This window comes from Polypterus senegalus, chromosome 10 (assembly GCF_016835505.1).
Source record: "Polypterus senegalus isolate Bchr_013 chromosome 10, ASM1683550v1, whole genome shotgun sequence".
Taxonomy (NCBI): Eukaryota; Metazoa; Chordata; class Cladistia; order Polypteriformes; family Polypteridae; genus Polypterus; species Polypterus senegalus.
In genome coordinates this window covers 6,272,695-6,297,025 of record NC_053163.1, presented here as the reverse complement: position 1 = coordinate 6,297,025, position 24,331 = coordinate 6,272,695, and the positions used below count along the sequence as shown (strand labels likewise).

At 44.1% G+C, this 24,331-nt stretch overlaps 1 protein-coding gene across 1 annotated transcript; it reads left to right on the top strand.

Moving 5' to 3' along the window:
* Positions 1–1,573: 1,573 nt before the first annotated feature.
* Positions 1,574–23,720, top strand: LOC120536624 (septin-4-like). Its single transcript, XM_039765036.1, has 12 exons — positions 1,574–1,757; positions 2,033–2,303; positions 14,313–14,403; positions 14,492–14,578; positions 14,668–14,791; positions 15,780–15,914; positions 16,551–16,668; positions 19,668–19,769; positions 19,951–20,050; positions 20,191–20,356; positions 21,587–21,671; positions 23,596–23,720. Exons 2-12 carry the CDS (start codon positions 2,301–2,303, stop codon positions 23,674–23,676), a joined length of 1,092 nt encoding a protein of 363 aa, XP_039620970.1. The 5' UTR covers positions 1,574–1,757; positions 2,033–2,300; the 3' UTR covers positions 23,677–23,720.
* Positions 23,721–24,331: the final 611 nt, after the last annotated feature.

Genomic DNA, 24,331 nt, shown 5'->3' with positions numbered 1-24,331 from the left:
TCCCTTACTCCCCACACCACTGCTATCCTTCTTCATAGCCTTGTCACTTCTCGTCTCAATTATTGCAATTCCCTTTTCTTTGGTCGTTCTCACAAATCTCTTTTTAAGCTTCAACTGGTCCAGAATTCAGCTGCCCGCCCTCATCATTACTAGGACCCCGCTCTATTCTCCATATCACTCCCATCCTGCAGCAGCTTCATTGACTTTCAGTTCAGTTCCGAATTCAATTCAAAATTCTCCTACTGACTTTCAAGGCTCTCCACAGCCCCGCCCCTCCATCTCTGTCTGACCTCCTCCATGTTGTCATTCCCTCCCTCACCCTCAGATCCTCTTCCTCCATCCACTTGATTGTCCCCTTCGTCCGTCTTACCACCATTCAGTTGCTCTGTTCCCCAGCTCTGGGACGCACTACCATCTGAGCTTAGAAACATTGAATCATTTTCACTTTTCAAATCTAAACTAAGATTGCTTTCACTCGTTCAGTCTGAGTTTAAATTTTGTATTTTTGTTTTGTTTAAATTGTGTGTTTCATCTATTGTTCGGTGTCCTTGAGTGTTTAAAAATGAATTAAATGTATTATTATTATTATTATTATTATTATAAGACCACTCAACACACTTCTCAGCCCACCCACGATGTTCATTTGAATTATCTGCAGGGCAGTCAAACACGACTACAAATGTGTGTGATGCGCCATCTGTTGGAATGACACATGCAATGCATTTAATTACTAGATGTATTATAAAATACATTCCGATAGGTCAGGGCACTCCGTTACAGTCCTGGAGGTCCGCAGTGGCTGCAGGTTTTTGCTTTAACCAGTTTCCTAATTAGAACCCATGTATTTATTAATTAGGTTTTTTGTTTTTTTTTAGTTTTAGCTAACATGTTTGTTACGATTCAGAACCCTTAACTGCCTGCTTTAATTTTAAACTGCAGAGTCATGAAGAGCTTTGAGAGAGGCTGGTCCTGGACTGTATGAGTGCTCCAGTGGTAGACCACCAAGACCCTGCTGCAGTCCGCTTATCACACGGAGATTGGAGTGGAGGGCGCAAAGGCTGGACGGGGTTGTGACAAAGCGCTGTGAATGTGTCATTTTTTTTTTTATTTCTCCAGGGCCTTCAGGACCATCTGTTAAGGGTTAAGCCCCCCTGTAGTGTGTGTCATGGTGGTGTTTTAATGTGTGTTTTGTTCATACGCCATGTTCTCGGTGGTCTGTGGTTATGTCTGTTCAAGTCTCCACAGCAGAGCCAAACAAGCTGTGTGTTGTAACTTAGCATCACATCAAATTCTGAAACCTGCTTAATGAAACTCGGGGTCTTGAGAGGGGGATGCCAGTCTCAGCAGCAGGCAGGAAACAGGAAGTCACCGGGCACACCCTGGAACTGTAAATGGGACTTAAACTGGAGGACATGGAGCAGACAGCGTGCTATGGCTGTGTAAAGCGAAGCAGGATGAAGTGTCTTCAGTACACCCAAGTGGCCACCAGAGGTCAGTGTAGGCTGGAGCTGAACTTTGAGTAAACAGGAAAACCTCACGATAAGGTGGTGGGTGGCTGAGGAGACCTGAACAGGAGGATCTGCGATGCTGTAATGAAGTCACCTCCAGTCCCCCACCCACAGGTCTTTTAATCAACTGTATTGTAGTATTGGACTGAAGGCAGGCAGACAGACAGACAGACAGACATCCCATCTGACAGGCCCCTCAAATTAATTCTGAGGCCACGACACCTAAGGCAGCGGAGGTCACATCAGCCAGTAAGCCACCTTATTGAATCGATAGGAGGTCATCAGCCAGGTGACTGCTAGAAATGTTTCATTCGTGGAATTCACGATTAGGGCCAAGTCGTGGAGCCCACAAGACGTGTGAATGTTGCTCAGCTCTTTTTCTTAAAACACCAGGTCTTGCCAAAATGAAAGGTCCACCTTGTCCGCTCTCACTTCTCAGAATAGGATGCCCCCCAAATCTGCCCCTCTGACCTCCCATAGCACTTACTCGCCTTGATGATTTTTTTTTTTTTTTCCGAGTGCAGCAGAAGCACCTGAAATTTGAGAGATGCGCATCAGTCAAACGGAGAAGCAAAGCGGTTTCTCACTTCCTGTGTGCGCAGACGCTTCCTGTTCCAAATGAGTTCTGATATGAAGAAAAGAAGATTCATATTGTGGGTTAAACATCTCTGGAGTGCGTGTCCTTGTATGTGAGTTCGAGAGCTGCCCCCCCATCCACCCACCCACCTACCTACCTCAGTATCTGTGACCCTTTTGACGCTCAGACGCCTGGAGCTTCATAAGCTGTGGAAGATGGTGAGTGGACGCGTTCTGTTCTCGTCTCTCGGGGTCTCTCCTGGAGTGCTAAAGGGGGTTAGTGAGGGTTTTAAAAGTCACTACACACGGGGGCACGGGGGTAGTCTACAGATGTTACCCCATTTAATTAAGTGGACCGGCCTGATCTAAATAACTATAGGCCAGTAAGCTTAAAGTGCATGATGGGTAAAATAACGGGGGAGATTATTAAGAAGAAGAAGATCAGGCAACTCAAGTGTAGAACCGGTGAGTCATTGAGCAGTCAGCACGGGTTCAGACGGGGCGGTCGTGTGTCACTAATGCGCTGCAATTCGGTGAAGAAGCAACAAAGGCACACAGTGAGAGCGGCGGACTTATTCAGGTTTTTGATAACAGCAGCTTGTGATCAAACTTAAGGAATGCAGTGCGGCCCTGGGTGCAAAATTAGCCTAAACGTTATGGCAGGGCTGTTCAATTACAAGATTCCCAAACCAAGAAATGTAGCTGGGCCAGACATTCTCAGCGGCCGGTAAACTAACACAAATAAACGTTTTGAAAAAAAAAAACAGGTCGTGTTTATTCACTGATTGCCTTTTAAAAGATGCGGTCACGTCAAAATGCGCATAAAGAATACCATCAAAAAAGTGATCACTGAGCAGAATCTGAGGTAGTAGTAATCCTATTTTTTTCCCCACTTTTGAAATAACAAAATACAACATTTTGGTCATATCTGACCCAGGCGCATTTCAAAGTGCAGAAAAGCAAAACAGCGCACAGTCTTAGCAGAAAAAGTTGCTTCCCTTTTGAAATAAAAAAATGAAATAGTTTGGTCATATGTGACCCTGGCACGCCATAAAATGTATTTAACAGAATAAAACACAACTATCCATACTATCAAAGCCGTCAGTGCACAGACACACAGCACAGTGGCAGACACACCGATGGGACACGGACTCGTTTTAAATCACCGCGCATGTGATCAGCGCTATGTCTTCTGTAAACGAAAAAGGTGGCGGTGCGCATGCGTTACGTTTGGATCAAGTCTGAGATACCGGGAAGGTAAATAGAGGCAGAGAGTCCTAGCGCTTCCTGTTTTATTTCAAATTTGAAACTGATAAACAGATGAGTTTAATTATAATTCTTTGTATTTATATAGCGCCATACTCGCTTCTCAAAATGCTTTGCAAGCTTCACACAGAAGTGGACACGAATCCAGCACCTCCTTATTGGCGGACAGCGGCGCTATCATTAAGCCACCTGCGTACGTGTATCGCCGTGCCTAACAGTTTAAAATGACAAACATAAGATTTCTGAAACCGCAGGATGATAATGAGCTGTACATTCTACAGAAAAGTCACACAGCACCGCAAAGCAATCCGTGCTTAATCTGAGTGAGTTTTAAAGGAAATTCCAAACTTCTAATTCGGTTTTTGCTTCGAGTGCCGATGACCGATCGTCGTCCTCGTAACAGCCGTGAATCCTCAGGATCAAAGCGTGTGAGTGAAGGCGGCGTTTATTAGTAATGAGGCTCTCATTGAGGCTCTCATTGGAGTTAACAATTCGATTCATTTAGGAGAACTCACGTTCGCACTCACTCACTCACTCCCTCACGAACAAAGACCCGGCACACAACTGATCACATAATCATTTAATATGTAGTCGATTCCATGACCAGCTGTCGCCACCAACTACCGTGACAAAAATAAATAATAAAAATCCCGGTGTCATAGACCTCTACCACCACTTCCGGACACACAACAGTGCGCTGCATTGTGGGTTGACTGTTGCTCGGCTACGCGAAGTGTTGCATTCAAAGTCCGTACTACTGTAGGCATTCCTGTCAGAAATGTCTGAAGGCTCCTGAATTGTGTTTTTCTCGCTTTTTCTCTGTGTTTCTGACGGGACTACAGGCTGGGCCAGTGGGCCACTCGGAGGTTGGTTCTGGTCCGCATGTGGCCCGCGAGTCGCTATAGGCCGGGGTTTGGGTATAAAGTCATTTTTCTGAATAAGGCAGTTAGAGGTGGTGACCACCAGGGGTCAGTGCTGAGGATGCTGTTCCTTTTTAAAAAGCATAAATGATTGGGATAAGAATCAGTCCACCTCAATAAAAGGAGAAATGTCTCTGTGTCCATCTGGTTGCTATGTCCCTGTCATTCCAACAGATGGCGAATCAGACACATTTCTACTAATAAAATGCACTTGTTTCAACAGATCACATATATTAGCATTGTTTTTACGAATCCCATTCCAAATGGCATATAACAGAGACATATGCATTGCATTTGTCATTCTAACATATGGCACACTACAAACATTAGTGCTGCTTTTACGAATCCCATACCAGATGGCTTACAATAGAGTCAATGCATTGTATTTGTTAATCCAACAGATGGCACCTCACAGACATTGGCACTGCTTTTGAGAGTTCCTTACCAAATGGCTTATAACAGAGACACATGCATTGCATTTTTCATTCCAACAGATGGTGCATCAAAAAACTTTAGCATTGCTTTTACGAATCCCATACCCAATGGCATATAACAGAGAACATTTCATTTGTCATTCCAATAGATGGCACATGACAAACATTTGCAAAAATGCATTTTATTTCTACAAATGTTTGTGATGTGCCATCTGTTGGAATGGAAAATGTAACGCATTTCATTACCACATGCATTACAAAATGCATCCCAATAGATGGTGCACAGCAAACATTAATAGTGAGCCCTACACTGATTATTTAGATTTCAAGTCATCTTAAACAGAGATCACAGCAAGCAGATCTATAAAATGCTAAGGATTGTGTCTGCCCGTCATATGATTACTCGCGAACCAATGGGGCTACAATCTCGATCTTGGTCTTAATCGAAAGCTTATGATGTGACTGAGGCTGGTGAAGCACAATCATTGGCTGATGGCAACACCCATGAAGTAAATCAGAGATGGCAAACTCTATGTGCTGACTTCAGAGAGTGGTCAGAAACAATTTATGACAGAAGGCAGGAGAAAAAGACAAGGGTAGAAAACGCAGCCAGTGGTCGAAACTGGAGGTCAAATTCAGAGACGCAATCTCAGAAAGTCGAAGCTCAAAACAATTCAATCCCAAAAAAATCTCCAAATAAAATAAGTCATTTGTAAATAATGAATCTAATCTCAGTTGATGTGAGGCCGTGCAGCATGGTGACTTTTATATGGTCCCAGAACTCCACACGGGGACTCACTGTCAGCTCTCCCTGTCCGTCCTCACTCTGGTCAGCTGATCCTTTGTCACCATCTGCTTCCCAACTCGAAGCTCTCTCAACGTGAAGGAATCGCAGCCCTTCTTACACTGCAGACCAGACGTCTTCTGGGTACCCCAACAGTGAGGCCGTCATCAGTCTCTGGTGCCGCAGGTTAGGCCCACTGAAGAGGGGACCCTTGTGAGAACAGAAAACATCACCACCTAGCGGCCCACAAATAGGGCTTGTGTTCCCAGAGGAATGAAAAATCAAACACCGGACAACACCGAGATCAGAACAGAAATAAATGGAGACATTTTCTTTTGCCTCGTTCTTCTCAGGTGTTTCTCCTTTGGCAAAATCCCCCACAAGTGTCTCATCTTGAAGTTCAGCAGAGATCTCAGCAAAGCCACACAGTATGCTCAGATCTTCCAAGGAGTGTCTTCACATTTTATATTAACAATTTGAAATTATCTACATTGTGTTCTCTGTAATCTTTAGTAAAATGTAAGCACAGTGCTCTGTGGTGATAGATAGATAGATAGATAGATAGATAGATAGATAGATAGAAAGGCACTATATAATAGATAGATAGATAGAAAGGCACTATATGATAGATAGATAGATAGAATACTTTATTAATCCCAAGGGGACATTCCCATACTCCAGCAGCAGCATACCGATAAAGAACAATATTAAATTAAAGAGTGATAACAATGCAGGTATAACAGACAATAACTTTGTATAATGTTAACGTTTATCCCAACCCCGAGTCTCATAGTGTGGGGTCTCCTCAGTCTGTCAGTGAAGCAGGACGGTGACAGCAGTCTGTCAATGAAGCTGCTCCTCTGTCTGGAGATGATCCTGTTCAGTGGATTCTCCATGATTGACAGGAGTCTGCTCAGCGCCCGTCGCTCTGCCACAAATGTTAAACTGTCCACCTCTGTGTCTACAATGGAGCCTGCCTTCCTCACCAGTTTGTCCAGGTGTGAGGCGTCCTTCTTTATGCTGCCTCCCCAGCACACCACCGTGTAGAAGAGGGCGCTCGCCACAACCGTCTGATGGAACATCTGCAGCATCTTATTGCAGATGTTGAAGGACGCCAGCCTTCTAATGAAGTATAGTCGGCTCTGTCCTCTCTTGCACAGATCATCAGTATTGGCAGTCCAGTCCAGTTTATCATCCAGCTGCACTCCCAGGTATTTATTGGTCTGTACCCTCTGCACACAGTCACCTCTGATGATCACGGGGTCAAGGAGGGTCTCTGGTCCTCCTAAAATCCACCACCAGTTCCTTGGTTTTGCTGGTGTTCAGTTGTAGGTTGTTTGAGTCGCACCATTTAACAAAGTCCTTGATTAGGTTCCTATACTCCTCCTCCTCCTGCCCACTCCTGATGCAGCCCACCATAGCAGTGTCGTCAGTGAACTTTTGCACGTGGCAGGACTCCGAGTTGTATTGGAAGTCTGATGTATTTTGGCTAAACAGGACCATAATGTCCAGTCCCCTGCGGCGCACCTGTGCTGCTGACCACAATGTCAGACCTGCAGTTCCCAAGACACACGTACTGAGGTCTGTCTGTAAGATAGTCCACGATCCATGCCACCAGGTGTGAATCTACTCCCATCTCTGTCAGCTTGTCCCTAAGGAGCAGAGGTTGGATAGTGCTGAAGGCGCTAGAGAAGTCCAGAAACATAATTCTTACAGCACCACTGCCTCTGTCCAAGTGGGAGAGAGATCAGTGTAGCATACAGATGATGGCATCCTCCGCTCCCACCTTCTCCTGGTATGTGAACTGCAGAGGGTTGAGGGCGTGACGGACCTGTGACCTCAGGTGGTGAAGCAGCAGGCGCTCCATGGTCTTCATCACATTTAACGTCAGAGCAACAGGCCGGAAGTCATTCAGCTCACCAGGACCTGATATCTTTGGGACAAGAGTGATACAAGATGTAATGAAACACTTTCCTAGGATTACAAACCCGTAAGCTTCCCTAATTTTTATTACTCTGCTCCAACTCAATCAGATTCATTCTACAAGAAAAGGCAGGCAGTGTTTTGTAGTGGACTTCAGACCCTGAGGTTGTTGGTTCAAATCCCACTACTGACACCAAAGCAAGGCATGTCATCTGCCTGAGCTCCAATTGGGAGAACAAAGAAGTGGAACCGATCGCATCTCAAAGTTTGTAAGTCACCATAGACATAGGCGCCAGTCCGATTATACCTTAAAAAATATGAAGTCTTGAAAGAGCTTTAAAGCAAGACTAGAAAGAGATCTCACAAAACAGCACATGCTCCTCAGAGCAGATTTACATTTTGGACTCCTTGTACCTCCGTTGTGTCTCATTTCTCCTTTTTGTCTAAAGTTATTTCCCCTAAATAATTTTAGAAGAAACATTCGTGACCAGGGGGCGGCACGGTGGCACAGTGGTAGCACTGCTGCCTCGCAGTCAGGAGACCCGAGTCCTCCCTGCGTGGGTTTCCTCCCACAGTCCAAAGACATGCAGGTTAGGTGGATTGGCGATTCTAAATCGTGCTTGGTGTGTGTGTGTGTGTGTGTGTGCGCCCTGCCCGGGGTTTGCCTTGCGCCCTTGCTCCAGCAGACCCCCATGACCCAGTAGTTAGGATATAGCGGGTTGGATAATGGATGGATGGACATCTGTCACTAAGTGGATTGTTAATTGAAACATAAATGAGATTCTCTATTAAGTCTCCTCGGCCATTAAAGATCAACCTTTCAGCAGTCAAATGTTCCTATGGGTATTTTCACAGATTTTTGGGTTAAATACTAGCACGCAGAAGAAACTTGTTTCCTGATGTTTGGAGGAACCTTCTTCCACCGAATATGCTGGTGCTGTTTTTTTTGGAATTTGAACGTATTTGCATTGCGTGCTCAGTAATATCTGGTGAACAGGGCCCATGCCAGGTTATTTTGCGCCCGAGGCCAAACTTATTAGTGCGCCAACCGACTGTTCAGTGGCTAACCTGTGTGGCTGCATTTTCCCCTCCTTATAGGCAAATGCTTAGTTTGCCCTAATGGTGGCGCTAGCCCCGCTGGTGAGAGGTATGGACAGTTGTTCGTATTAATAAGTCGCTTTACTGGGAATGCTAAACTGTAGTCCTTGGTTCTAGTTGCTCTAACTTTTATTGCTGCACTCCAATAACGTCACACTCATTCTAGAAGAAAGGGAAGGCGGTTTGACACAGTGGCTAAGACATTACACTTGAAATCCCACTACTGACACCAGTGTGTGACCGTGAACAAGTCGCTTTATATGCCTGGAAAAACAGAAGAAATGTGACCGATTGTAGCTCAGATGTAGGAAGTCACCTTAGATAAGGGCATCCATCCAATAATAAGAAAAAATAATATAGATGAAGTCTTGAAAGAGAGTTAAACAAGAGTAGAACGAGAAGCACATCTGTCAAATTCAGAAGCCATCCCGTGACAGAAGAATTCTGAATTTTCCTTCATTTGGGAAGCTCTTCTTTACACAAATAGTGTTGAGAATCTGAAACAAACTTCCAAGTCATGCAGTAGACACCTTGGCATCCTTGAAGAAGGATCTGGATGAGATATCGGGAGAGCTTAACTACGAGCTAAACAAACGAGCTCGATGGACTGGATGGCCTCCTCTCGTTTATCAGATTTCTTATGTTCTTAATGTCGGGATGGATGGACGGATGGATAGAGGAATGGATGGACTTTAAATACAGAACATCTAAATCTGCCTACTCTGATACGGGAGTAGACTTTCATGATCTGAATCCAAAGGATATGATGATGAGGATGTGCTGATTCATCCTGACGTGGACTTGATCTTTTGAGATTTGGATTGTACTTTTTGTTTTTTTTTAATTAGAAAAATTTTTATCCAGGGGGGGACAACCCTTCAAAGTTTTGGGTGGTTCAGTCACTGCCCTTTAGGTTTCTGCCTGGGGTGTTGCCAACCGGGATCCCGAGTTGTTTTGTCGTGAAGTGGGTGTGGCAATGCGCTGTACCGGTGCATGCTCCCCAACTTGACTTGACTTGTTTTCTTCACCATTTTGGGTTTCCCTGGGTGCCACCATTTTGTGATACCTTTGACATGATGCAACATCATGGAACTCAGCCTTGGGAGTTACGCAAATTGATGTTACCAGCATGCTGATATAAGAATCGCCTGCTGAGATACATCTCTACCTCGAGTTTATAGATACTCTAAGAAAAAAAAAACAATCGTGGTTTATCAGGAGGATAAACTACGAAATTACAAAAAATAATGGAGGTGACCAGAAAAGAAACAGAAGGAAACACACAAAAAGAAAAAACCGAAAGTCCGTCCAGTCTTTGCAGATTTTGAGATTTGGATTGTTTTTGTTTTTTTTTGTTAATTAGAGAAACAGTTATCCAGGAGGGGACAACCCTTCAAAGTTTTGGGTGGTTCAGTCCCTGCCCTTTGGGTTTCCCTAAAATGAACGACATTTGAGGTCAGGAGCCCACGCTGATACAGCGCATTGCCACACTCGCCACATGACAAACCAACTCAGGATCCCAGATTAGAACCCGAGTGCAGCTGAGCAACAGGTGACACCTCAGTACCATACGAGTTCAGATGGAGTGGAACAAGTGGGAGATCTTTCATGGTGGCTGGAGTGCAGAATGGAGGGCCTCCATGCAGATTAACGTTACGCCCAGGACAGAGCAATTGCAGGTTAAGGGCCCAATGGAGTAGAGTCACTTTTGGCATTTTACGGGATTCGAACCGGCACCCGCTCAGATCCCAAGCCTCAGAGCCACCACTCTGCTTTAAGTCCAGTCAGAATCTCAAAACTGACCCAGACGCTGGAGTGAAGCCTCCTTCTTGAGATGAACGTTGTGCCCTCGTACTCTTAACAGGCCCTGAAACTCTTTGGGATCAAGTTTACTATTCTCACATTTTGGATTCACTCCTGTAAGTTGGAAATGGGGCCTCCGAGTCAGGATGTAAGGTGAAATCTGGCGGTTAATGATGAGGCCAACTTCATCCAAAGGCAAAGGCACTTGAGATAAGGCCAGTGTCACCCTGGTTAGCAAGAGGGACCGTTAGTATCTTAGCAAGATAAGTGGAGTCGTCCAAACTAAGCTTCAGATGAGTCATTATCTTGGGCTGACCCAGCGAGCAGATAAGACAAGTATGACCTGATCTCTCCACGATAGGCGACAGGAAGCTGTGGGCCGTGTCTGCTACAGGAAATGAAAGGGCAGGCAGAGTCACTGAGAGTGAATCAAGAACTGCTTCCTTCTCACTGAACCGAAAATAACATTTTTGGTGGGTTATTTTTGTACTCTTAGTTGAGCACGATTAAAAAAATAATTGGTTGGAAAGCTAGAAATCGTAGGACCCTCTAAGCACCTCATCATCTCTACCACGTGTTCAGGAGTCGAGTTCAGTCTGCTGAAATCTAAAACAGGGCCTTACATGGTCTGAGCTTCTGGAAAAACTCAAGGCCAACCAAAAGTGGTCAGAATCAAATTTACAAAACACCCCGTTGTTAGCGGTGGTCCCGTTAGCTGGCACTCTGAACTCCGGTACTACAGAATATGTACGGTAAACTTGATATTGAAAGGATTAGGATTTAGTTAAGGATACGTGTTAAGGTTTTGTCTGTTGGTTAATGTTGTGGACTTATTTAGCCCTTTTTCCTTGCTGATTGTGTCCCATTTTGGGTTCCATTAGGCCCTAAGTATGAAAATTTGCAATCTTTCCTCATAACGGGAATAATTTGAAGTTTTTGGAAATCACCTCGTGCAGTTTTCTTCACTGCCAAGGTAGTGCCATTCATGACTCTGGTGACTCTTCGTATGAAGTTAGTAGATGGACTGGCAGAGCATGAGGCGGGGGGGTCATGAGGTCACTGGAAAGGGGTGTGTGGCGCTCCCGATATCTCTCTAAAAGGACGAAGGTCCAAGTCTTTAGAGTCCTGGTGCTCCCTGTTTGTGAGACATGGATGCTATCCAGTGACCTGAGATGAAGACTGGACTCCTTCATGTGTGTCTCTCCGGAAAATCCTTGGGTACCATTGGTTTGAGTTTGTGTTGCTCATGGAGTCCCGAATGAGGCACATGACCTGCATTGTGAGGTAGCGTCAGTTACGGCACTACGGCCGTGTGGCGCATTTACCCGAGGGTGATACAGCTCGTAGGATCCTTATTGTTGGGGACCCAAGTGGTTGGACCAGGCCAAGGGGTCACTCACGTAACACCTGGCTATGGCAGATAGAGGGTCATTTCTGGAGGGTGGGACTGGACCGCGTGTCTGCCTGGGGGGGAATCTTCTTCTTGTTTGGAGGAACCTTCTTCAACCGAATACGCTGGTGTTGTTTTTTTTTTTGGAATTTGAACGTATTTGCATTGCGTGCTCAGTAATATCTGGTGAACAGGGCCCATGCCAGGTTATTTTGCGCCCGAGGCCAAACTTATTAATGTGCCAACCGACTGTTCGGTGGCTAACCCGTGTGGCTGCATTTTCCCTTCCTTATAGGCAAATGCTTAGTTTGCCCTAATGGTGGCGCCAGCCCCGCTGGTGAGAGGTATGGACAGTTGTTCGTATTAATAAGTCGCTTTACTGGGAATGCTAAACTGTAGTCCTTGGTTCTAGTTGCTCTAACTTGTATTGCTGCACTCCAATGACGTCACACTCATTCTAGAAGAAAGGGAAGGCAGCTTGACACAGTGGCTAAGACATTACACTTGAAATCCCACTACTGACACCAGTGTGTGACCGTGAACAAGTCGCTTTATATGCCTGGAAAAACAGAAGAAATGTGACCGATTGTAGCTCAGATGTAGGAAGTCACCTTAGATAAGGGCATCCATCCAATAATAAGAAAAAATATATAGACAAAGTCTTGAAAGAGAGTTAAACAAGAGTAGAACGAGACGCACATCTGTCAAATTCAGAAGCCATCCCGTGACAGAAGAATTCTGAATTTTCCTTCATTTGGGAAGCTCTTCTTCACACAAAGAGTGTTGAGAATCTGAAACAAACTTCCAAGTCATGCAGTAGACACCTTGGCATCCTTGAAGAAGGATCTGGATGAGATATCGGGAGAGCTTAACTACGAGCTAAACAAACAAGCTCGATGGACTGGATGGCCTCCTCTCGTTTATCAGATTTCTTATGTTCTTAATGTCGGGATGGATGGACGGATGGATAGAGGAATGGATGGACTTTAAATACAGAACATCTAAATCTGCCTACTCTGATACGGGAGTAGACTTTCATGATCTGAATCCAAAGGATATGATGATGAGGATGTGCTGATTCATCCTGACGTGGACTTGATCTTTTGAGATTTGGATTGTACTTTTTGTTTTTTTTTAATTAGAAAAATTATTATCCAGGGGGGGACAACCCTTCAAAGTTTTGGGTGGTTCAGTCACTGCCCTTTAGGTTTCTGCCTGGGGTGTTGCCAACCGAGTGTTTTGTCGTGAAGTGGGTGTGGCAATGCGCTGTACCGCCTTGTTTTCTTCACCATTTTGGGTTTCCCTGGGTGCCACCATTTTGTGATACCTTTGACATGATGCAGCATCATGGAACTCAGCCTTGGGAGTTACGCAAATTGATGTTACCAGCATGCTGCTATAAGAATCGCCTGCTCAGATACATCCCTACCTCGAGTTTATAGATACTCTAAGAAAAAAAAAACAATTGTGGTTTATCAGGAGGATAAACTACGAAATTATGAAAAATAATGGAGGTGACCAGAAAAGAAACAGAAGGAAACACACAAAAAGAAAAAACCGAAAGTCCGTCCAGTCTTTGCAGAAGTACCAAATCATTAATCAAGGAACGAAGTCTCAGAATCAGGAAAAGGGGTCCGGAACAAAATAACAACAGTCTCTTGTTAGTTCTTTTAAATTATATGCAAACTCTGATTATTAGCGATGGTGATATGAGGTGAACTTTATACATTTGACTTAAGAAGTGGAGACACACAACTCCCGGGTTGATTGCCGAGAGCTTGTTCAAATTCTCAAAGTGGTGTTGACATTATGCAAAAAATAATAACGAATACCTAAAATTGTAACAAAAAACACTTACTACTTTTTGCGATTTAGACTTCCTGGTTTTTGCCTTTTGCTTTGATTTGCTTTACTTCGATTTCTTAGTCAAAACAAAGGACTGCTTTTTGGTTTCAATTCTCTGCCCAAATTTCATTTCCTCTCCTGGTCCTCATTTTAAACTTGGTGGCCTTCAATATGTCTTACGAGTGCAGCACACAAAATGGGCAAAGTGGTGAGAAAGCCTCCAAAACGTTATGACAAAGCAGGGCAGAATCCAAACCAGCCTGCCCAGAAAAGGTTCACTCCCATCAGGCCCACTGGCTGACTTCGGCCTACACCAGACCAAGTGGTTTATGACTTCAAAAAATGCAAAAATATTTGAGCAAAGTTCCAACATAATATATATATACCTATATTAATATAAATACCCCACAAGAGAAGGGATTACCATAAACCCCTGGCTTGTAAATGAAATGGGTAACAAATCTTTATAAAAAGGAGGAATTGTTAAAGAAACCGAACATTTTCATAAAGTGGTTGTTTGTAGGCCTGTGTCTTGAAGGTCATCATGATTTCAGGTTTTGAACAGTGCAGGGTTCATGTTGGTCTTTTGTATTATTCTTTTTTCACTATCAATGTGTGGCAAAATTGTATCGATATTTGAATCTATTTTCAAGCTGCTATTTTGTTTCCTGTTGAAGCTGCCATTTTGGTTACCTTTTTTTATTGGTGGCCAGGTTGATGAGGTGAGACGACCCAGCAATTGACTTCTCTTTTTCTTTCCCTAAGGATAAAGAGTATGTCGGCTTTGCCACCCTGCCCAACCAAGTCCACCGTAAATCGGTCAAGAAAGGCTTTGATTTCACCCTCATGGTTGTAGGTGAGAGAGTTTGGTTTCAAAATGTTGCTCACTCTGCTGGCTCCAGCTATGGGCTCGGATGTACTTCTACCTTCCTCTGTCTCCACAGGTGAGTCTGGCCTCGGTAAATCAACGCTCGTCAATAGTCTCTTCTTAACAGATCTCTATACTGACCGGGAAATCCCCAGCTCTGAAGGTTAGTGTCGGTTACAAGCCCTAAGGTGCCTTTACTATCATGGGTCAAGTTGTAAAAATAACAAACTGTGCCCGCCATCTGTTTTTCAGAATGCATTCCCCAGACTTTGGAGATCATCAAGAATGCAGTGGATATCGAAGAGAGAGGCGTGAAAGTCAAGTTGACCATAGTGGACACTCCAGGATTTGGGGATGCCCTGGACAACTCGGATTGGTTAGTATGTGTAGAAACGTTAGGGCGTCACAATGGAGAGGAGCAAAGGGAGTGAAGAGCCTAACCACACTCAAGAGGCAGGCTTATGGCCTACACAGGCCTTAGCAAATAATACAAGAAGACATGAATTTTGCTGTCAGAATGACTAAGATTCAGAAGCTAAATGGTCAGAAAGATTTTTCAAACACAGGTCAGCCATAATTAGGAAGGAGGAAAAATATATAAAGACAAGGAACGTAACAGAATACAGACTTCCACATACTGTAGATGCCTATTTGCACAAAGCTGAAAAACTGGTATTTGGTACACTGTATTAAACAATGAGGGAATATGAACACAAAATAAATAACTCATGAGCGTATAAAAAGCAAAAAATATTTAAAAAAGAAGCGTAAACAGAAAATACAGAACTTGAATGGGTAGACACATAACACAATGAGATCGAGAGATCAGACAGCCTTGGCACAGAAGATCACAAAATGCTAGACGCGGAGTGGCAACTCAAAGTTCACATCGTTTAGCATTCCTGTGTCAAATTTTAAAGATTGCTTGGTTAAATTCGTCAATAATTGACATATTTTGTGCAAACTGTTTAGCCGTACCCTCTACAAAGTCCAGAGAGGTTGTTGTTCCTGCGTTTCCTGCCGTGGTGTCACTTACAGATCTGTACATCCTTAGCCTTAAAGGATAAGAGCATAAGACGTGTGATTGAACTCACTGAAGAAAAAGACCTCTGAAAATGGGGGCTCCAGCGCAGACCACGATGAAGAGACGCAGCCATTTAATTCTGATACCGTCGGTGGCGTTCAGGCTTTACTGACTAGCGACTAGTGCCCATTATCTTTTAGACATCCATCCATCTAAGGACTATCTTCACCCAATCTTCATTAAACACCTGGACTGACGTTATATGTTGTATGAGCTGGCGGTTAGAAATATGACACGTATCCCACTTCTCTCTCCCCCTCTATGTATGTGACAACTGAAGCTGGAAGCCCATCGCCCAGTACATCGACCAGCAGTTTGAGCAGTACTTCCGGGATGAGAGTGGTCTGAATCGCAAGAACATTCAGGATAATCGTGTGCACTGCATACTCTACTTTATTTCACCGTACGGCCACGGGTAAGTGGGGTACCGGGTGTCAAAGGGTGACGGGTTGTATATCATGAGGTGAGGTGTTTGCCGACAGTGAATGCTAATGGTGTCTCACTCTGGAGCGCCTAACTCCCTGGTGCATTATATGCCACATGACTCCATTTTCACCACCTTCATGGTCTCATCCTCCTGCCAACACTCATCCTCCCGATTCTAAGCTCAGTAACCTTGTGGCAGGGAGGACTTTGTAAACTCCAGCCTTTGACCACTTCCAGGGTCACCTAAAGTACCCCTAAAGTATACAGACTTTTCCTTTTTGAACCAAAGGCACCAGGCTAGAGCGCCATCTAGTGGTTCTTGGTGTCCCTGCCATCCCAGAGCTGAACACCATGGCTGCCAATTTCCTAAATCCTCTTGAGACAACACCTCTATCATGATGGTCTGTTATTATTAACATGCAGAAATGAGTTAGTAGAAGTCTTTACATTGCATCGATTAGCTAACAAATCTACCCTGTAATTGTCCCCTAATTGAGAACCTGTGAGATCTGAAGGTGAAGACCAAGCCACCATGAGTCCTATGTGTACATCGGTGTCCTATAGAACTGACCCTCGTGTGTTTCCTGTTGTCATTTTGTCTCTTTCTCACTCTGTCCCCATCTAGCCTACGGCCTCTCGATGTCGAGTTTATGAAGGCTGTGCACGACAAGGTCAACATTGTGCCCATCATTGCCAAAGCAGACACCCTAACGCCCAAGGAGGTCATGGTCATGAAGCAAAGGGTAGGTTGTGTTTATTAAAACATAAGGCAGAGGGTTCAGTGCTTACCTCATTCTTAGAAAGTTATGGGTGCAGCCAGGAAGTGGAGTGTAAATCTGGATTCATGAGAGCTGATCGTGGACAGTGCTGCCACTGTGTCTGCTTGTATTGCTGTGGACTCCCACCACGAAGCCTCGTGGCTTTGCTCTGTGGTGAACTGCAAACCTGCAGCATCTGGTTCAGAAGCTCCTCAAAGTGTGAGCAACAGACGTGACTCCATCAGTCAGGCACACAGAGCTTCAGGTTGACCATCTTCAAAGTGCTCTACCAGAAGCCGCGATTGTCCACAGCAGGGAGCCAATCCGAGGACCTCGCTGAGCCATCCAATCGGTAGTAGCGACAAGAGTGTGTACTAAGGGTAGAAGGAACGCAATCAGTGCGAGCTTAAGAACCACCACTTACTGGGTTTGATGGCTTACCCACCCCTCTCAGCACCAGATAGACACACGTTGATCAATTCGCTCGGCACAAGTGCAGTCCTGGACGTCTGAGGGCATCGCTGACCACTTAACTGTTCAGTCTCATGTTTGGCCGCTGGACGAGAGGCCTCTCAGAATTGTTGTTTCTGCTGCGCATGACCACAAATAGGTGGGAGTGAACTGTGGATATGGTAAAATTGGTTACACTTTTGTAGCAGTGGATAAGTGAATTCACAGGAACAGAATCTGCAAATAGCAAAAGACAGAATTTCTATTGTCATTATTATTTATTTACTAGGGGGCTTCGCCCCCTGCTCACTTTGCTTGCCAAACCGCCGCCTGCGCTACATGCCAGCAACCTCGCGTCTCTTTTGCTTGTGTATGTGGATTTCACTTTCACCAAACAACAAAACTTTTAATTCTCGCGGATACGTCTCTTCATTGGCAAGAAATACGACTTTTCCCTGATGGCAACACGAATTACACGATCTTCAAGTCTCCGACTTAAAGTTTAAATCCGAACAATATCTACGTACTTCTGTCATATCACCTATGTCCATATATTCAATCTCTTTTCGTTGTTCCGTTATTTCACCGTGTAATAATTTCCATTGGTTACGCTAATGCGATCTTTACTATCAGTTTTTTGAGACTTTCTAATTTTCGCACTTCCATTATCTGTAACTTGCTCTGCACGTGTACCGCGACAACGTTTTTGGAATCTTTTAATTCTCGTGGATACGCCTCTTCATTGGGAAGAAGCACTACTCTTCCCTGATGGCATCACGAATTAGACGATCTGGTCTCCAACTTTAAGTTTAAAGCCAAACAATATCTACATACTTCTGTCATATCGCCTAAGTCCATATATTCAATCTCTTTTCGCTTTTACCTTTTCATCAATATCGCATTGAACTTTGATTCCATGTTTGGAATTACATCGTGACAACGCAATGTATAACTGCCCGTGAGTGAATATCGTTTCCTTCTCTCTACCTGAACTGTGTATGACAATAGCATTCACACAAATGAGAGATGATTGAACCGTGTGCATGGTTATGTGGGTGGGACTTTTCCAAATCTCTTTGCATAAACTCTTCTCTCACGGGGCTTGAAATTTTCTCTCGTGGGATTTCACTTTCACCAAACAACCAATCTTTTAGTTCTCGTGGATACGCCTCTTCATTGGGAAGAAACACTACTTTTCCCTGATGGCAACACAAATTAGACGATCTACAAGTGTCCGACTTAAAGTTTATACCCAAACAATATATACGATCTCTTTTTGCTGTTCCGTTATTTCACCGAGTAATCATTTCCATTTGTTTTAGCTAATGCGATCTTTGCTATCATTTTTATGAGACTTTCGAATTTTGTACTTCCATTTTCTCTAACCTGCTCTGTATGTGTATCGCGCCAACGTTTTTCAATTCTTTACGACGTTCTACTTTGTCATCTACTCTTTGTCTTTTATTTCCGGCACCAGGAGTGGTTCAATCTCTTGGCACAAAGACTCGCCTCACAGGACATGAAAGAGTCTCTCTGAGAAAGTCACATTTCGTCTCCTTCCAAGATATTTTTTTTTTATTGCGACACCTTGTTGTCTTTATGGACATCGCCATTTTGTTTTTCAGGGTGCTAGTGGCGTTTCCCTGGAAATCACGCCAGATTGCTTTATCAAGAGAAAACTTTGGATGTCAAAGTTCTCTTGCGCTAATTTCTATACTTTGTTCCGTTGGTTTACAACTCTTTGTTTTGTTTCCGACTATGAACTTCGCCCTTGTTCTGACGAAAGTGCTGTCCTGTTTTCTCGGTTTTGACCTTAGCGTACATAACTATAATTCATTTCCTGGTCCTTCTAAGTGTCAGTTTGCTTGCCTTGCTGTTGACAGAGCAGTTATTAAGATGAATCTATTGTAGTGCTACCGAGAGGACTCCCAATCCCAGCAGTCAGAAGGAGAGCACAGGCGACTGACGGAAGAAGACTTTGATTGGCGAGCATTTTGAAGGCAATCGATGACCAAAGGAAATGATAAGAGCGGAGTCTTTTACTAAACTGTCTGCTCTTCATGATGTTGGTCAGAAGTTCAAAGTGGCTTCTGTTTCGTTTATAGGGTCATAATTGTCTCATTTCGAGTGAATAGAGAGTGCATTTTCATATATTATATTGAATTGTTCACTTAATATATGCATATCCTAAGTGATAGCATTCGCCAAACTTAACTTGTTGTATATTTCATGAAATCAAAGTAAGATTTCAGTGTCCACCCAACACCTGAGCACTAATAGGACCCCCTGATTTGCCACGTGTTTTTTTTTTTTTACTTATTGATGAAGTGCCCTCTTGATTGTTTCTGTGCAGTGTATGGAATTTCTGATTTTTAGGGCACAAATTCACAACAGTCCTAGTAACGAGGACAACAATTACAAACAATAAAAGTGACTAACCAAGGACTTTGAAGTTTACACAGCTGCCCCAAGAACGTTCTGAACACCATATTTAAGGATGTAGCTTTAGACATAAGGACCCTTTCTCTTTTCAGATCCGGGACGAAATTGAGCAATATGGTATCAACATCTATCAGTTTCCAGACTGTGACTCTGATGAAGACGAGGAGTTTAAGCAGCAGGACCTCGCTCTAAAGGTACACCACTTACACTGAAACAAAGCCAGCTTTCAAGCTCTGAAGCAGAACGCTTGCCGCTTTCAATTTGTACTTCCTTTCACACCCAGGATGTGAACTGATCTGCTTTTCTGGCTTTGCTGGATCTATAGAATTGTAATTCATGGTAATCTACTTTCCATTTTTCCTTCTTCTTCCACAGAATAGCATCCCCTTTGCAGTGATTGGCAGCAATGAAATGATAAATGAGAATGTGGCCCGACCAATCAGAGGACGTGCTTATCCCTGGGGTGTGGCTGAGGGTAAGTGGGTGGGGCTAACTGTTAGATGACTTTCTCTCATTCGGAAAATTCAGTTCAGGTGTCCTTGTCACACTCAGGGTCTTCTCATCTCTGGACGCATGAGCTCCGACAGCCTTAATAACTCTTTTTACCCCCCACAGTGGAGAACAAAGTGCACTGTGACTTCTCCATGCTGCGAAACATGCTGATTCAGACCCACATGCAGGACCTGAAAGATGTCACCCAGGAAGTCCACTATGAGAACTACAGAGCCCAATGCATTCAGAGCCTGACCCGGATTGGCACTAAGGACCGCAGCAGCCGCAAGTAAGTCGAAGCAGCCGTGGACAACTCGTGGTAACCCCAAGGGGTTCAAAATCGGCAGCCATCACCCCAGATAGCTGCAAAACTGATGAGGAACACGTAATCTCAGAGAGCTTCATCCCTTTTGGCATTGAAAATGCTGACAGGAGGCCTGCTGTTTCATAATCTGCATAAAGTGCAGTTGTGTTGGCCATAAAATGCTAATGGGGTCACAAGTGTGTGGACTGGGGGGTAATTTGGGGGCTCTGGTTAAAGCAGCAGAGACCCCATTCATTTATTCACCCCTATTCGTTTGTTACTGGCTACACTGTGTAAATCCCAATCCTGCCATCTGCTGGCTGAAGCCTGTAATGACTCTCTAAAGAATGAGTCCACTTACAGTATGTCAAAGTTGTCCAGCGCCGGTCCTGGTGGGCCGCAGTGGCTGCGGTTTTCATTCTAACTCTTTTCCTAATCAGTTTTCACTGCTAATTAACTCCATTTCCCTTCATTTTAATAGCCCTGATTTTTAAGGATTGAATTGATTCGCTTCTTTATTAAATGGCAGCCAAACAGAAATGAGACGTGAAGCGAGCAATTGGGGCATCAAACTCCAACCAATTTAATAATTATTGTTCATTAAGCCTGTTATTTAATTCCATGGCTTGTTGCTCCTCTCATTCTGCCACAGCAAAACTGTTGATTTTTCTTTTTTTTTTCTAAGATCATCGTCAAGTTGTTTTTGTGACCTGAGCAGATCGGCCTTACTGAGATCTTCACCTTTCTTCATTTTCAGATATTGTCTGCTTGGCGCAGGTTCGCTGGTCCTGTGTCGGCTCGTTTTGTGTCTCATTATTATTGGGCTGCTAATTAAGGAAAAAAGAAACAATTCAGGGCTCTGAGTCAAGTCAATTATAGTCAGTCATTTTCCAACCCGCTATATCCTAACACAGGGTCACGGGGGTCTGCTGGAGCCAATCCCAGCCAGCACAGGGCGCAAGGCAGGAAGAAATCCCGGGCAGGGCGCCAGCCCACCGCAGAAGTCAATTACAATGAAGGCAAACGTAGTTAATTAACAGCAACTAAGCACTGATTAAGAAGATGGTTAGAATGAAAACCTGCAGCCACTGCTGCCCTCCAGGACCAGAGTTGGACACCCCTGAGTCTTATGTGAAGTTCTCTGTGTCCTCATGCAGCTCCTCCATCATTTTTTCTTTTTATCTTCTTTTCTTTTTTTTTTTTTTTTTATTTCAGCAAAATCTCCCGGCAGAGTATCACAGAGCTGTCTTTGCTCCCACTGGCCGCAACAGAAAAGCTGATCCAAGAGAAAGATGAGGAGGTGAGGAGGTCCCATTCTGACAAAGTTCTGTCATGGATGTCTTGTGCCAAAACCCGCCCTTTGATTCTTATGCCAGTGTGTCTCTGAACTTTGACGCTGTGGTGCCCTTGAGCTTGGGGAAATATAGCAGAGTTTACAGTGGCACATGTGCATTTGCGGCAGGATTCTCCCACTTTTTCAGGTAGAACACCATAGGACCACTAGGGGGCTCTCAAGTCACCAGAAGCGCAGACTTCTTAGTGTATTTTGTATCCCTGTCATAAGATTCACATTTTATTCAAAGAAATGAAATGGCAGGCAAATGATAATTGGGACCAGCACTAGAAGGGGGCTAAGATGGGCATTGCCCTTTCGATGTTTGTTATGCTGCCAAACTACAAGTCAAGTAATTTGCTGGAATAACATACAACAGGTGTCTCAAGTCTCCTAGAAGCTCCTATCTACTCACCGATGCCTGTGAGTTATCCACTCACAAAACACCTCTAGCTGTGGAGAATCATCAGTGGATTATTTGATTATTAGCCACGCTAGCTGTTGAATACAGGTCACAGAAGAAATGTAAAAATATCTGATATCTCTTTCCTTACGTATGCCTTCAGCACTTTTCTTTGGTATTTTCATCTGTCTGAACTTCTCATGACCAGCATTCCCATAAAGCCTGCTCCTCCACCTCTATAATTTCAGGGCGTCTTGCTCGCCTCTTGTCTGGCTTTATAATTCCCTTCAGAGTCTGAAGGTGACTCTCAGGGTGCCTCTTACGCCTTCACTCCTCCTGGGATGTCTCACACTCGCACTTCCACATTTCAATCGCATCCTCAAACTCACCAATCAGGTTGCATGAAGGGACTGAACACACACACACAACCTAGCATTGTATTATATATTAAATTTAGCTGTGCTTCTCACCCATCTTTGAAATCAATTTTTCAAATTTACAATGTCTACTGTGACCAACAGGGTTACCCTGGAGTGATTTCTGAACCCAGTAAGACACAAAACAACAAACACTGTGCCTGTCCCTCCTCCTCCAGTACTGAATCAAAAATGACAAAGTGACATTTTGTAAGAAAGAGGACCAGGAGGCGAGATGAACTCATAAGTCAGGCTGAGTTCACTTACCAGAAATCTAGCTGATCTTTCGTAAACCAAGAATCAAAGAACCTAACAACTGGAAGTTGAGTTATTTGTACCAAAATCAGCCCACTAAAGAGTTCATCTCCAATACAGAATTACCCAAATCTAGGATGATCTTCAAATGCACCTGCCAACTGTGGTCATGTGAGGTATGACAACTGGAATGGAGCGATGTTGGGGTGTCAACCGGGTCACCCCGTTTATAACAATTCGAGAAAGAAACAAAAACATCACCCAATGGTGCGATAACAGAACCTAAATTGCCCATAGCAAGGAATCCTTAGCAGATCAGGTCTGGTTTGGAGCTCCTTTTCTGACGAGTCGGGGGTCCAGAATGAGACGCCATCTTTTGTGAGCAGCTTGCTTTTATACTCCTCCTGGCTTTTCGTTTAAGTAAAACAAGATAGATAGATAGATATTTAGCGTAGTTGGCAGGATTAGATAGATAGATAGATAGATAGATAGATAGATAGATAGATAGATAGATAGATAGATAGATAGTGTATTTGGTAGGATTTAGATAGATAGATAGATAGATACTGGTAATTTGTTGATGACCCTTGTCAGTCAGAGGCCCTCGTAATCGTCCAAACCGCCCAAACCCTTCCCCCTTTATTGCGCCAGTGAGTGCCAGTGACTACCCCTCTGAACATGGGTGCAGTGTTGGGTTCAATTGCTCTACGAAGCAGACAGAGGTCCTCAATATTGTCGATCAGCAGGCTGTCTAATGGACAGTTCAATTTGTCGTCTCCTCACATTTTCACGATGTCTCCTTTTGTCTTTCTTGCAGCTGCGCCGCATGCAGGAGATGCTGAAGATGATGCAGCAGCAGATGCAGCAGAGTCAAGGGGAGCAGTCTGACGCACTGTGAGATGGCTGGCCGAGAGTTCATATTATGTGGACACCATTATCCCCCCCGATACTTCTTTGCTGTATGTGGATTTGGCCATTTAAGCCTCTTATCGTTTTCACATGCATAGTACCAAACACATTGTGAAACTTAAAAAGAAAGAAACGCACTTTTTCCTTCAGCCTCAACAAAATGTAGTGTATTGAACCCGAGATAACCGCCCCCCTGTTGCACACAAGTGGAAACATGCGGTGTATTCAGGAGACACTGTGACTTTTCTTCTTCCTGGCAACCAAATGCGAAGTACAAAGAGAAGTGCGTCGTAAAGTTGGAAAGAAATTTGAGATGTACTGAAACTGGGCATTGTAACTTTAGATGATTCAACCTCACCAACTCTAACTGAATGGTGGCCATTTTGGCGAATTTTGTAATGCAACGTTGGAACAAACTGTGGGTCTACTCCCTCTGAAGAAATGCCAAGCCTACACCATCAAAAGAAGCTTTGGAAATTGGATGAAACTGTACCAGGGCCCAATGCAAATCTCACCATCTTTAACTCTGCCACCTCTAGCTCTGTCTCCTGTGCCACCGTCTCCACCCCCCCATATAACATAGCTGGTCTCACTACCATCCTGTAGACCTTCCCTTTCACTCTTGCTGATACCTGCCTGTCACA

What these genes read in the sequence shown, in the direction of transcription:
- LOC120536624 (XM_039765036.1), top strand. An exon ending in TCCCTGGGGTGTGGCTGAGG is followed by an intron (nt 20,051 to 20,190) that starts GTAAGTGGGTGG and finishes TACCCCCCACAG; the next exon opens with TGGAGAACAAAGTGCACTGT. An exon ending in AAGGACCGCAGCAGCCGCAA is followed by an intron (nt 20,357 to 21,586) that starts GTAAGTCGAAGC and finishes TTTTTATTTCAG; the next exon opens with CAAAATCTCCCGGCAGAGTA.